This window comes from Ursus arctos, unplaced genomic scaffold (assembly GCF_023065955.2).
Source record: "Ursus arctos isolate Adak ecotype North America unplaced genomic scaffold, UrsArc2.0 scaffold_3, whole genome shotgun sequence".
NCBI lineage: Eukaryota > Metazoa > Chordata > Mammalia > Carnivora > Ursidae > Ursus > Ursus arctos.
This window is the reverse complement of record NW_026622985.1, coordinates 56,901,555-56,914,235: the sequence shown is the minus strand read 5'-3', so window position 1 is coordinate 56,914,235 and position 12,681 is coordinate 56,901,555. Positions and strand designations below refer to the sequence as shown.

The following is a 12,681-nucleotide window of genomic DNA, read 5'->3' as shown; positions in this document are numbered from 1 at the left end:
AACTAAGGGAGTCTTACATGGCAGATATTCTCCATAGGAATAATCTCTGTTTTGGAATCAGGGAGGAATTTCTTGTCACTTCAGGGAACAATAGTTAAGGTGACATCACCGCAGATTTCCCAGGACCATCCTCATATAAAATATTCTCATCCATAGCGCCCAGTCTTACCCTTGTATTTGTCATCTTGTATCCTAATTTTTTATTTGAAATATTTAGTCATAGTAGATAGCAAAAAAGAGGCTGATTCTAAAAAGAATAGGGCTAATTTACATCAGAAAAATAAAGAATTTCTCACCGGAAGATAGTGCTTTTTGCCATGAGTCCTAAAGGACTGAGGGCTTCAGCCACCCCTAAAAGATCGGTTTCAAAACTGAAGGACCTACACGAGAAATCCATTAGGAAGCATTCTCTGAGCATGTGATTTTCACTGCTTCGCGGAAAGACGTGCCCTTAAATCACTTGCAATTTTAGTACCTATAAGTTTTGCAAATGCCAAGATAACCCAGTTTACCCAGAATTCTGCTTTTGTCAAAAGTTATGTGGAGGCAGATTTTCTTATGTCATGTATACAATGATATATGTAAAATACATGGACTTTGGAATCATCTAGATCTGGCTTCAAATTCCAGCTTTACTGTTTAATAATAGCTAAGTGGGGCTTGAGAAAATTAACCCAGGACTTGAGAAATTGTTCAGCCTGGGACTTAGTGTCCTCATCTGGATACGTCTTATGTAAACCTCTGGATTCAGGGCCTCTCTAAGAACAGAGTCACAGTCAAGTAAACACATGTTGCCCATTAACAAATGAAAGGCTCTGAGATGTTCTGGAACCAGGAAACCTGTTTAAGTTCCTTTAACCCAAATTTTCCCAAACTTTTGTCCTTTTAAAATCTGTTAACATCTTATTGAGCTAATATTTCACGAAAGATCCTGTGGGAAATCCTGGCTTATAATAATGCCAGACATATCTTAATAAGAAATCAATTTAGCTTCTCTTTCCCATTAGATGGGTGATGGTTCAAATTTTACCCCCTCCAGCCGGACTCCTTCCAGAGCTTTCCCAACCTCCAGTTGGATATTGGTCCCACTATCCATGTATGAGTTTCCTAGGGCTACTATAAAAAGGACCACAAACGGGGGTGGAGGGCAGCTTAAGACATCGGAATTTATTATCTCAAATAGAGGTCCAAAATCAGTGTGCTGGCAGGGCCCTATTCCCTCTGAAACCTGCAGAAGGGGAGAGGAAGAGGAGGATCCTTCCCTGACTCTTCTTGTTTCTGGTGTTTGCCATAATCCTTGGCGATTCTTGGCTCTTAGATGCACCACTCCAGTCTCTGCCCCCACTGTCACATGACCTTCTTCTCTGACTTTGCCTGGTGCTCTCCTCTCTGTGTGTCTTTGCTAAACACCAGTTACATTGCATTTAAGTCTCGTCCTCATCTGGTATGACCTCATTCTAATTTAACTGACGACACCTGCAAAGACCCTATTTCCAAATAAGGTCACATTCTGAGGTACTGGGGGTTAGCACTTCAATGTATCTTTTGGGGGGGGAACACAATTCAATGCATAATAATCCACGAAGTTGCTCTGGGCAAAAGAAACTTAGGAGTCATCCTTGCTTCTTTTCCTTCCCTCAGCCATTATAGCTAGTCTATTAATAAATACCGGTGGGCTTGCCTGCAAAATGTAGCTCACACTTCTCACCACTTGCACCACTACTCCCTGGTCCAGCCTCTGCCTTCTCTCCCGGAATATTACATCAGCCTCCTAATTGGTATCCTGGTTCCATCCTTATTCTCCCATAGTCTACTCGCTGGATGGCAGCCGGAGTGATCATTTGCCATTTCACAATTCCGATTAGACCGTATTATTTCCTACTGCTAATGAAAATGAAAACAGCTAAAACTCTGCGTACTTTGGCCCTGAGCACCTCTGAGCTCATCATGTGCCTGCCACTTCCTTCTTCATTCACTGTGCTCCCATCAACCAACAACAAACAAAACTTATTGGCACCTCAGGGCCTTGGCATTGTTTCCTCAAGGCTGGCTCTACCCAGAGATGTTTCCAGACCGTAACTGAAGTGTTAGCCCAGCAGGAAGGGCTTAGAATATCCATGTTCCTCCACCATGTTTTGTTGAATGAATAAAGGCCACAGAGTGTATTACATAAAATTTTTAGACATTACGCAATAATAAGAAGCTTTTCCTGATCAAAAATTGTTGGTTTGGGGGGGATGCCTGGGTGTCTCAGTTGGTTAAGCGTCTGCCTTAGGCTCAGGTCATGATCTGGGGGGCTTGGGATTAAGCCCCTCATCGGGACTCCTTGTTCGATGGGGTGCCTGCTTCTCCCTCTGCCGCTCCCCCCCACCGCTTGTGCTCTCTCTTTCTCTTGCTCTCTCTCTCAAATAAATAAATTAAATCTTTTAAAAAAATTGTTGGTTTGGGAAATACTGGGCTAAAGTTTTAACAGATTGATTTACAGCAGAACTTCTTAACATAATAATTTAATTCTGCAGGCATATAATATATCATATTTCCAAATTTACCTGAATAAGGAGGAGGGACTCTGTCCCACAGTTGGTATTGCAACTATAGGATAGTCTTTGTAGACTGATTAGGATTGGCCTTAACTCCTTGCTTTACCAGTTATTAGTGGTGTGAACTTGGGCCAATAACTTAAATTCTCTGAGGATCTGTTTCTCATCTCTAAGATGAGATGATAATCGTATCTGCCCCAGGAAGGTTGGAAATAAAAATATAAAGTAATTAGCACATTTCCCTGTATATAGAGAATGTTCAATAATTGGTAGCTATTGCTGGTATTATTATGATGAGGCCTCGTAAGGATGTCTTTCTGTTTCAAAACTGTTATTAACGTTTTGGGACCTGTCTACTTTTTACTTTCCACCCCCATTCAAATTTTCCCTGGTTGCAGTGAGACTTCAAGGCAGAGCTGCCTCCTCCTGTGTCAGATAATATTCCTCCTCTTCCTGATTCTTTTCATTCTCTACCTGCCACACAACTCCAGTTTATCTCCCTTTCTTTCCTTTGAGTCCAAAAATACCTTGGCAGAGATGGGAATGACTAAGTTATTAGCAAGATTAGACACCCCTGTGTGATGCCAGAGGGGTGGTCTGGGAAAAGGAGATAGGCATGTCCTCAGTGCCCCCCAGCAGAAGGTTGCCCATCACCGCTCACCTCGTGTGTCTGGTACTATGTCTTTCCTGGGAAAAGAGCGCTTCAAACATCGATTTGAGAAATTAAAATGATGTCTTGAGGAAAACGAGTAGGGGATCCCTCAAAATAGAGGTTTGTTTATTTGGATAAAGGTTTGTTTATCCAAATAAACCAATAAGCCACTTGTGTGCATGGAAATCTTTTAGCAAAAGAGCTAGATGTGGTGTTTAGTGGAAGGTGCACCGTAGCTCTTTCTTATAGGATTCGGGTGCTTTGGATATGCTTGAACAATCTCGACATGTGCTGACATCTTTTTAAAGTAGAGGAGCCACTTTCTTGTACCTTTCTTTTATTACAGATTTCATGGAAATGTCTGTTACTAGTTGGCCTGTTTCGTTTGTTTTGGGGAATGTTTTCTTATGTTGGGAGCCACTAAAGCCAGTTAAATATGGAGGGAGAATCCAAATAGCTATTTTACTGCAGGTACAGCCTTTCTTACATGGACCTGTTCCTCTCCTTTCATTGGAATAATAATCTATAATATAAAATAGGCAAGTGGGAAGGAGAGAACAGAGGGTGGCTTGACATGTTTGCTCTTTGTTTCTCTGTCCTCATTCTGGAGTTTTTGTTTTTGATTCTTTTTTCATTGGTAGAACACACAGTTTCCAGTGGCTTTTTCAGGTTTCTTTTCTAGAAGGCATGCATATCTGACCATGTTAATGGTTGCCTTCAAACACTAGGACAACTTGGCAATATTTTCCCCTTTTGTCTCTTCTGCTGATCAGTTCAATTGGAATTAGAGTGTGAGTTGATGGAAAGAAGTTTCCAGCTTATTTTTCATATTAGGAACATGAGACCACCATGTGTGGGTAAATGTTTAAAAACCAGCTCTCTGAGTGTGGGAGTCTTTGCTGATTTCTGTGGTGTAAATACTCCCACCAGGGCTGATTTCAAGATACCAACAGGATGTTCCTGAACACAGAGTTGGAAAGAAATGCACTGTACCAAACCATTATGTAATCTGTCTACCACATACAAAAACCATAACCCTGGAGTCATGGTAAAATGTAGTAAACAGTTATGAAGTGATGAGTTTTGACTATTTATTACTTATGTTTTTAAAGAAAACTTATAAAATGATTAAGTTTAATTTTTAGCAATGGCTTTGTTGAACAATGAGCTCTCAAAGCTCCTGGAAATGCAACCACTGGTTTTATTTACTTATTTTTTAATAATAATTTTTTATTATGTTATGTTAGTCACCATACAGTACATCCTTAGTTTTTGATGTAGTGATCCATGATTCATTATTTGCATATAACACCCAGTGCTTCATGCAATATGTGCCCTCCTTAATACCGATCACTGGCCTATCCCAATCCCCCACTCCCCCTTCTGAAGCCCTCAGTTTGTTTCCCAGAGTCCATAGTCTCTCATGGTTCATTCCCCCTTCTGTTTACCCCGCCCCTTCATTCTTCCCTTCCTTCTCCTACCGATCTTCCTGCTATTTTTTATGTCCCATAAATGAGTGAAACCATATGATAATTGTCTTTCTCTGCTTGACCTATTTCACTTAGCATAATCTCCTCCAGTCCTGTCCATGTCCATGTTGCTGCAAATGTTGGGTAATCGTTCTTTCTGATGGCTGAGTAATATTCCATTGTATATATGGACCACATCTTCTTAATCCAGTCATCTGTTGAAGGGCATCTTGGCTCCTTCCACAATTTAGCTATTGTGGACAATGCTGCTATGAACATTGGGGTTCATATGGCCCTTCTCTTCACTACGTCTGTATCTTTGGGTTAAATACCCAGTAGTGCAATTGCTGGATCATAAGGTAGCTCAATTTTTAACTTTTTAAGGAATCTCCACACTGTTTTCCAGAGTGGCTGTACCAACTTGCATTCCCACCAACAGTGTAAGAGGGTTCCCCTTTCTCCACATCCTCTCCAACATTTGTTGTTTCTTGCCTTGTCCATTTTTGCCATTCTAACTTGCGTAAGGTGGTATCTCAATGTGGTTTTGATTTGAATTTCCCTGATGGCTAACGATGTTGAACATTTTTTCATGTGTCTGTTAGCCATTTGTATGTCTTCATTGGAAAAGTGTCTGTTCATATCTTCTGCCCATTTTTTGATTTGATTATTTGTTTCTTGTGTATTGAGTTTGAGAAGTTCTTTGTAGATCTTGGATACCAGTCTTTTATCTGTAGTGTCATTTGCAAATATCTTCTCCCATTCTGTGAGCTGCCTCTTAGTTTTCTTTTCTTTCTTTCTTTTTTTTTTTTTATGATTTTATTTATTTATTTGACAGAGACAGAGATAGCCAGCGAGAGAGGGAACACAAGCAGGGGGAGTGGGAGAGGAAGAAGCAGGCTCATAGTGGAAGAGCCTGATGTGGGGCTCGATCCCATAACCCTGGGATCACGCCCTGAGCCGAAGGCAGACGCTTAACCGCTGTGCCACCCAGGCACCCCGCCTCTTAGTTTTCTTGACTGTTTCCTTGGCTGTGCAGAAGCTTTTTATCTTGATGAAGCCCCGTAACCACTGGTTTTAACACATCAACTGGGACCCAGAGAAGTCACTGCCTCACTGAAGCATCAATGAATGAGTTGGCAGAACCTGGATTAAGTGTTTACTGTTTCTAAAAACCAAATTTCTCTGGGAAGATTGACTTATTAATATTTCTGCTTATTCATTTGTCATTTTTAGTGCATGCTCTGTGAAAGGGGTTTAGGACTGTTACAGTTATCTATTGAGACAATAATAGAATATCTGAATATAATTGTAACCAAGGATAGAAGTGTGGAAAGCAGATTCGATGTAGAGCCATAAATAAATCCTGGCTTTGAGTCTTGGCCCTACTACTCACCAGTGGTGTAATCGTACGTCATTTATGTACTTCTCTGGCTCCAGTTTTCTAGTCTCCAAGATGAAAGAATTGGACCACATGAATATCTAATATCTCATATCTGTCTAAAATATGATTCATTATTTAAACACATCAGTTCAGCAAATATTTGCCAATACCAATTATGTGCACATTTGTTATGGACTCGATTCCAGGCAGAATTAAATACAATATAATAATAGTAATTATTATTATAACAGCATCTCACATTTACGCAGAAGCTTCTAATTTGCCAAAGAGAAAGTGTACTTTGAGTCTTGAGGTTCTGTGGCTCTAGGAGATCAAGACACTTCCTCACAGAATGTTGGAGAAAGAAGAATGTATTCTAAAAGAACAAACAGAACCCTCATTCCTAGGAAACGCAAGAGGTCATAACCAGGTAGTAACAAGGAATAAGGAACCAGCATTTTTTTGCCATGTCTATCACTTGCTTCACTTTATCTTAACAAAAGCAAAACCAGAAACTATTTTTTTCTAATTAGAAGAGTAATTATTGTAGAAACTTTAGAAATTTTAAAGAACTATTAATTAAGGAGAAACTACCATATATCCAATATAATCGCCTGCTCTTCTTTACCTAACATTTTAGTATATTTTCCAAAATATTCTTGTCATTTTAATTGCTGTGTATAATTCCATCTTTTTGGTGTACAACGACTTACTTATTTTAAATTGTTTACATTGTTGACAGTCTTTATTCTAAGGAACACTGTGATAAATAGCTGTGTTTATAGAAAAACATTGTACTTTGAACCTATGGTTTCCAACTGTAATATTTAAGGTTTAGTAAGACGATTTTAGTAAATCTTACACTTTTGACCTTTAGCTTATTTAATTCTGCCAATATTGCTTCGTATTTACTTAGATTTTGTGTTTCTAACATTAGGAAGAACAGTTTGCCTGAATCCTTCAATATGATATATTTAAACTGGAAATAGCATCAATGTTTTCATATTATTTCAAATAGACATGATAAATTGTATGGTTCATCTTTTTTTTTTTTTTCCACTTTCTATGGGCAATAGCTTCTAGTTCGGGATTTTTTGTTTAGAAAGTACTCAATAAATGTTCAGTAGGTTACAAGATTTGGGCTAATTTAGGATAAGCAAAAACATTTGAGAAGCATTTAAGGAAAACAACAACAACAACAACACTTCTCCATCCATGGTAAAATAGCTTTCATTTTCATGAGGAGAGATGACAGCCAAGCACCGTTCAGGAATTCTGATGGTTAAATGAGAATTATGAAATGAAGTATGTTGTTGCTTTAATTCACCGGCTTGAGAAACCATGACTCTAATAGTTATTTGATTAAATGTTAATGAGATCTACTAAATTGACCCAACTCTTACTTTTATGTATTAGATTTACGTCAATTAAACCAAGATGAGTTTTACCTCTTTCCTTCTTTAACATCTTTGAGTCAACATCTGCTTACAAGGGAAGTGTTGTTACTACCCTGGTTATTTAAATATTAATGACTTCCATTAAAGGGAGCTGGAGGTTTGCAGCAGGAACATGGAGAAATTAGATGGCCTGATTCGTTTCTTGTTTCTGCCACCAGGAAAAAAAACCTCTTACTGGAAGAGCTTCTTCCAGTATTTTTTTAATTCCACAGATTTTTTTTTTTTTCCTGAGCCAGTTAGAGAGTAAGAGTGTTGATTTTAAGTATTCGTTGAAAGTAGTTATGTTATCAAAACATCAGTGTAAAAAGTTCACATAATTAAAAAAAAATGTTTTATCAGCTCCATAGTGGTCACTACTCTTGGGCTTCTTGGGACTATTTCAGGTTTTAAATTCATTTCGTTCCTTATTATAGTCAATAATAAGCAAAACCATTTTTTTTAGCTCCAGATTGTATTTGGTTGGGCTTGTTTACATGAAGTATGGGGATTTCTATTAAGTTAACCGTGAAAAGACTTGACAAGCATTGTATATTTGATCAAATTATAATTATAAATGTTTATCTTATTGGGGAATGTGTCTAAAATTTGTTACAACCAGTATTTTCATGTTATGCCAGCTGGGGTTGTGATAAGCATGTGGTAATAGATTTTTACACATTTTGTGTTTTTAAGATGTTTTAATGGCATGGTATTTTAAAGCACTATTTTAAACAGTCCAAAGCAGGCATTATATTTGCATAGTTGTATACTTCTTTCTACATCCAGAAACCTGCGTGAGTAAAGTATTTATTCATTTCATGAATAAATAGACTTTAGAGCTAAGAATTTGGATCATGCTTAAATAATAGTAGTGAAGAGTAATAATAGCACTTATGTCGGATCATAATACGTAGCATTAAGGATTAAGGTGAATCAAATGAGGCCCTTGCCCAGGGTAAAATTTAAGAGAGTGCCGAAAAACTCAATAATCATGATACATAGTATTTTAATGCAATATTTGAAAAAAAAATCAAAAGTATACAAAGGAAAATCCACGATGAACAAAACATCAAAATTTAAGAAAAAGTTGCCCTCCAGCCCTGTGTACCCGTGACTCAACTTAACCTGGTCTTGGCCTTGACTGGTTCAGCATGTCCTTGGATAAGGCATTCCTTTGAGTGAAATTTTCCTTCTCTAAAATTGGTGATAATCATCTTTGATTTCCTGGTCTGGTTATTAAGATATTCAAATCAGCTGAAAACACATGTGAAAGCGCATTGTAAATACAAATTACATGTTTATGTACAAGTTTCGGGAAATCATCATATTATTTTAAGCCATTATTATTATCAGCTGAGATGAATACTCCAAGCAAACATCAGATTTGAAGACCCTTAAAAAGCTGTGTTCATAAAGTTTGAGGCGTAGCTCTTGAGTTTATTTATCAGGTAACTACAGGGCAGGGACCTGTAGATAGTTGTAGGACCTTCCCTTTCTTCCTTCTTTTCTTTTTTGCTCTTGGATGCCAAGTTTATGATTTGTAAGAGACAGAAGAGGTAAGCGGAAATCCATTTTGTTTATTTTAAATTTGTCTGTGAAGTGCCATGGACAACTCAAGTCTCACTTTGGCTCGAGCTATTCCACCCATCAGTGATGCCTTCCCCATTTCTCCGGCCCATTTGGGCTCCACCCGCCTTTTACTCACATCCGGGACCTTGGTAAGGACTTCCTGGTTTCTCTCAGTCTGAGGTGTGTTCTCAATCCTCTCCCTTCCTGTGGTAGATAAGTGTCTCTACCACTCTTCTGGTGATCACTTACAGAGTCCTTGCTGTCTTGAGGTTTTATCTAACCCTGCATTGAATTTACTTTTCAGACCACAGTTTTAGAAATATAAATGGTTTCTCTAGTTAGAATATAAATCCTTGAATAGCGCCTCCTTCTCCCTTAGACTACTCACTTCAGGGTAAGCAGGTATTGGGTCTGTTTTATTCAGGTGGTATCCAAGGTGCTTAGCAAGGGGCTTTGACATACAATATACTTTATTTATTTATTTATTTATTTATTTATTTATTTATTTATTTTTACAATAACCTGTTTTTGGGAATGAGATAAATGAATGTCTTGTATGTAAAAAGGCTGGGTAAATATTTACTCTTCGGATTCATTTGTTGTTTTCATCCTAGGACTAGAGAGAATGGTTGGTGCTATGTGGAAGGCGACTGTTTTGGTGGCCATGTTCATGTTCAGCCCTGGTGGTGATGGACTCTTTCACTCCTTATACAAAAAAGTTCGGGTTTCCGTACCACATAAGGGAGATGTAGGAGATCCATTGTTTCTTACTCCCTACATTGAAGCTGGAAAACTTGAAGAAGGTAAGTTTCATAAAATCAGAAATCCACTGGTGTATTTTCAACAGGTTTTTTTTTTTTTAAAGCAATTATCTTACAGGATTCAAAATCATTCTGGGTATTTTTGCTTAGTTGTTTTTATTTCAAATATTAATGATTTGATGTCCTATATTATCAGAGTTTTGAGCTAAAATGAGAGTTTGCCAGGGACAAATTGTCTCGTAGTGGAGCCCCTACCCTTCTATTTATAAAACTGGCATAGTGCCTGTCCACAACCGAGCACTTAATAAAGTGAATATTAACCTTAGAACTTCATACATGTCAGTTACTGGTTCCAGGGATTCTACACAAACTCGTGTAAGCATCTCCACAACCCAGGGAGGCAAACCCATTTGACACACAAGAACACTAAAGCAGAAAGAGATTAAGTTACCTGCCAGGGTCACGTGGACACCAGCTGATAGATGCAGGATTCACACCCCGACAACCTCACTCCTCAGTCTGTGACCACAGGCACAGTGTTGCGCCCCTTTGCCTGGCAAGTTCCCCAGACCTCCTAGGCCTCAGTTTCTTCATTAACAAGATGGGGATATAATCCCTTTGTGGGGTTGCAGGGATGTTAAGAATCAGATAGAAAATGTACATGAAGACTCTTTGTAACCTGTAAATTGCTCCCTAAATATTAGTGGCTTTTTATTTAGACATTGTGGGTTTTTCTGTTATTATTAGTAATAGGAAAAAATATGTTCTTTGGTATCATCAGAGACTAAAATTTATGATATACCCCTGCTTTTAATGCTTCTTTATGTTTGGGTAAATCACTGTGTAGATAAATGATTTAATCTTTCTGGACATCAGTAGGCTCCTGAACTATAAAATAGTATATAGCTAACTAGTCTGGAGTGCTATTTGTAAAAGGAATCAGAGAAATGGGGTAGTGGCTGGAGGGAGCTATGGGGTCAGGAAGGGTCTTTAAGAGGGTAAGAGACCATGTGTTTGCTGGTAGAAATGATCCAGCAGAGGGGGAAGTTGATTGGGGTGGGGAAACTATTTCAGGAGCACTTGCTTTTTTTTTTTTTTTTTTAAGATTTTATTTATTTATTTATTTGAGAGAGAGAGAGCAGGTGGAGGAGCAGAGGGAGAGGGAGAAGCAGACTCTGTGCTGAGTGGGGAGCCTGACACGGGGCTCAATCCCACACCCCTGAGATCATGCCTGACTTGAGCCAAAATGAAGAGTTGGACATTTAACCAACTGAACCACCCACGTGCCCCAGGAGTACTTTCTTTAAGTAGATGAGAGATGTGGCAGCTGGCACATAGGTGGGGGCACTTGCTTTGAAGGACTGAAGTTTATCTCTAATCGCAGGCCGAGAGAACGAGTTAATGGCTGTGAGGCTGGTAGGGTGGTTGATAGCATGAGAACGTGTGAAAGTGATCCTGGATATTTTAAGGAAATAATCATTTTACAGATCAAAAATAAGTGTATGGACTCCATAAAGAAGTTTTAAAATAAAGCAACTTTTCTTCATTTGAAATATTCTCATAGCTAATAGGATGTCATATATTTTTGTTTGTTTGTTTGTTTTATTTGCTTTAAAACCAACACATTCTTGTATCTTAAGGGTGCATTTGAGTCCTGGTCATATGTCTTTTTCTTTTTTTTTTTTTTTAAAGACTTTATTTATTTATTCGACAGGACAGAGACAGCCAGTGAGAGAGGGAACACAAGCAGGGGGAGTGGGAGAGGAAGAAGCAGGCTCCTAGCGGAGGAGCCTGATGTGGGGCTCGATCCCAGAACGCCGGGATCACGCCCTGAGCCGAAGGCAGACGCTCAACCGCTGTGCCACCCAGGCGCCCCTCATATGTCTTTTTCTGACATACACATTGACTCCATGTCTCACTATCTCTTTTCTAAGAAAAGGTGAAAAACTTTGATAATGTGGTCAGTGGACGCTAGTGTACATTCGATGATGTAGTCAGAGAATGTAGTCAGTCCTTTTTTTAAAAAGACTCATTTTTACTTAATGTGGAAAAGTCATGAAAAGATGGTATCCCAGTGGTACAGGCTCATTTCACTAGGCAAATATGAAGACACAGAATATCATCCAAAGCTACCAAAATGGATCACATGCGCGCATTGTGGCGTCTTTAAGAAGTGGGTACTGATGACTTAGATTATGTTCATCAACAATAAATCAAAGCGGATCATCCAGTTTAGAGCTGAAAAGGAGTTGAATACTCAGAACCAACCCTACCAATCCACAGACGAGGACTTCGAGACTCCAATACCTTACGTGACTTGCCCAAGGAAATGCAGATAAGAGTACCAGAGATGTGTTTAGGACTCAAATTTTCTGACATCTCTCTGTGATATGCCTACTATAATTTATTTCCCTTTGTTTAAGACTCTTGTGCTCTTCTTCTTTTTTTTTTTTTAAGATTTTATTTATTTATTTGAGAGAGAGAGAGAGTGCGGGCACATGAGGTGGGGGAGGGACAGAGGGAAAGGTTGCTGAGCAAGGAGTCTGATGCAGGACTCGATCCCAGGATCCTGGGATCATGACCTGAGCCAAAGGCAGACGCTTAACTGACTGAGCCACCTAGGCGCCCCAAGATGCACACACATGAAACAAGACATAAAGCAGTGAGTACTAAAACATTGAAGTATCACATTTGAGGCAGGAATGCTGGAAATTTTGAGAGGTAAACTATCCTTTTGGTTGGTGTAGTCCAGAGAATAGTAATAGTGTAGTAGTCAAAATGGCAAATGGCTAATACTTAGTAAAAATTCTTTTTCTTTCTTTCTTTCTTTCTTTCTTTCTTTCTTTCTTTCTTTCTTCCTTCCTTCCTTCCTT

General features: G+C 38.8%; 1 protein-coding gene across 1 annotated transcript in view; it reads left to right on the top strand.

Annotated features, from left to right (window-relative positions):
• The window catches only part of CPVL (carboxypeptidase vitellogenic like), a 126,076-nt gene that overhangs the window by 10,811 nt on the left and 102,584 nt on the right, over positions 1 to 12,681 (top strand). Inside the window, exon 2 of the mRNA XM_026508474.4 lies at positions 9,662 to 9,850. Within this exon, the coding sequence (XP_026364259.2) occupies positions 9,673 to 9,850 (178 nt within the window). The 5' untranslated portion in view covers positions 9,662 to 9,672. The remainder of the gene's footprint in view (positions 1 to 9,661; positions 9,851 to 12,681) is intronic.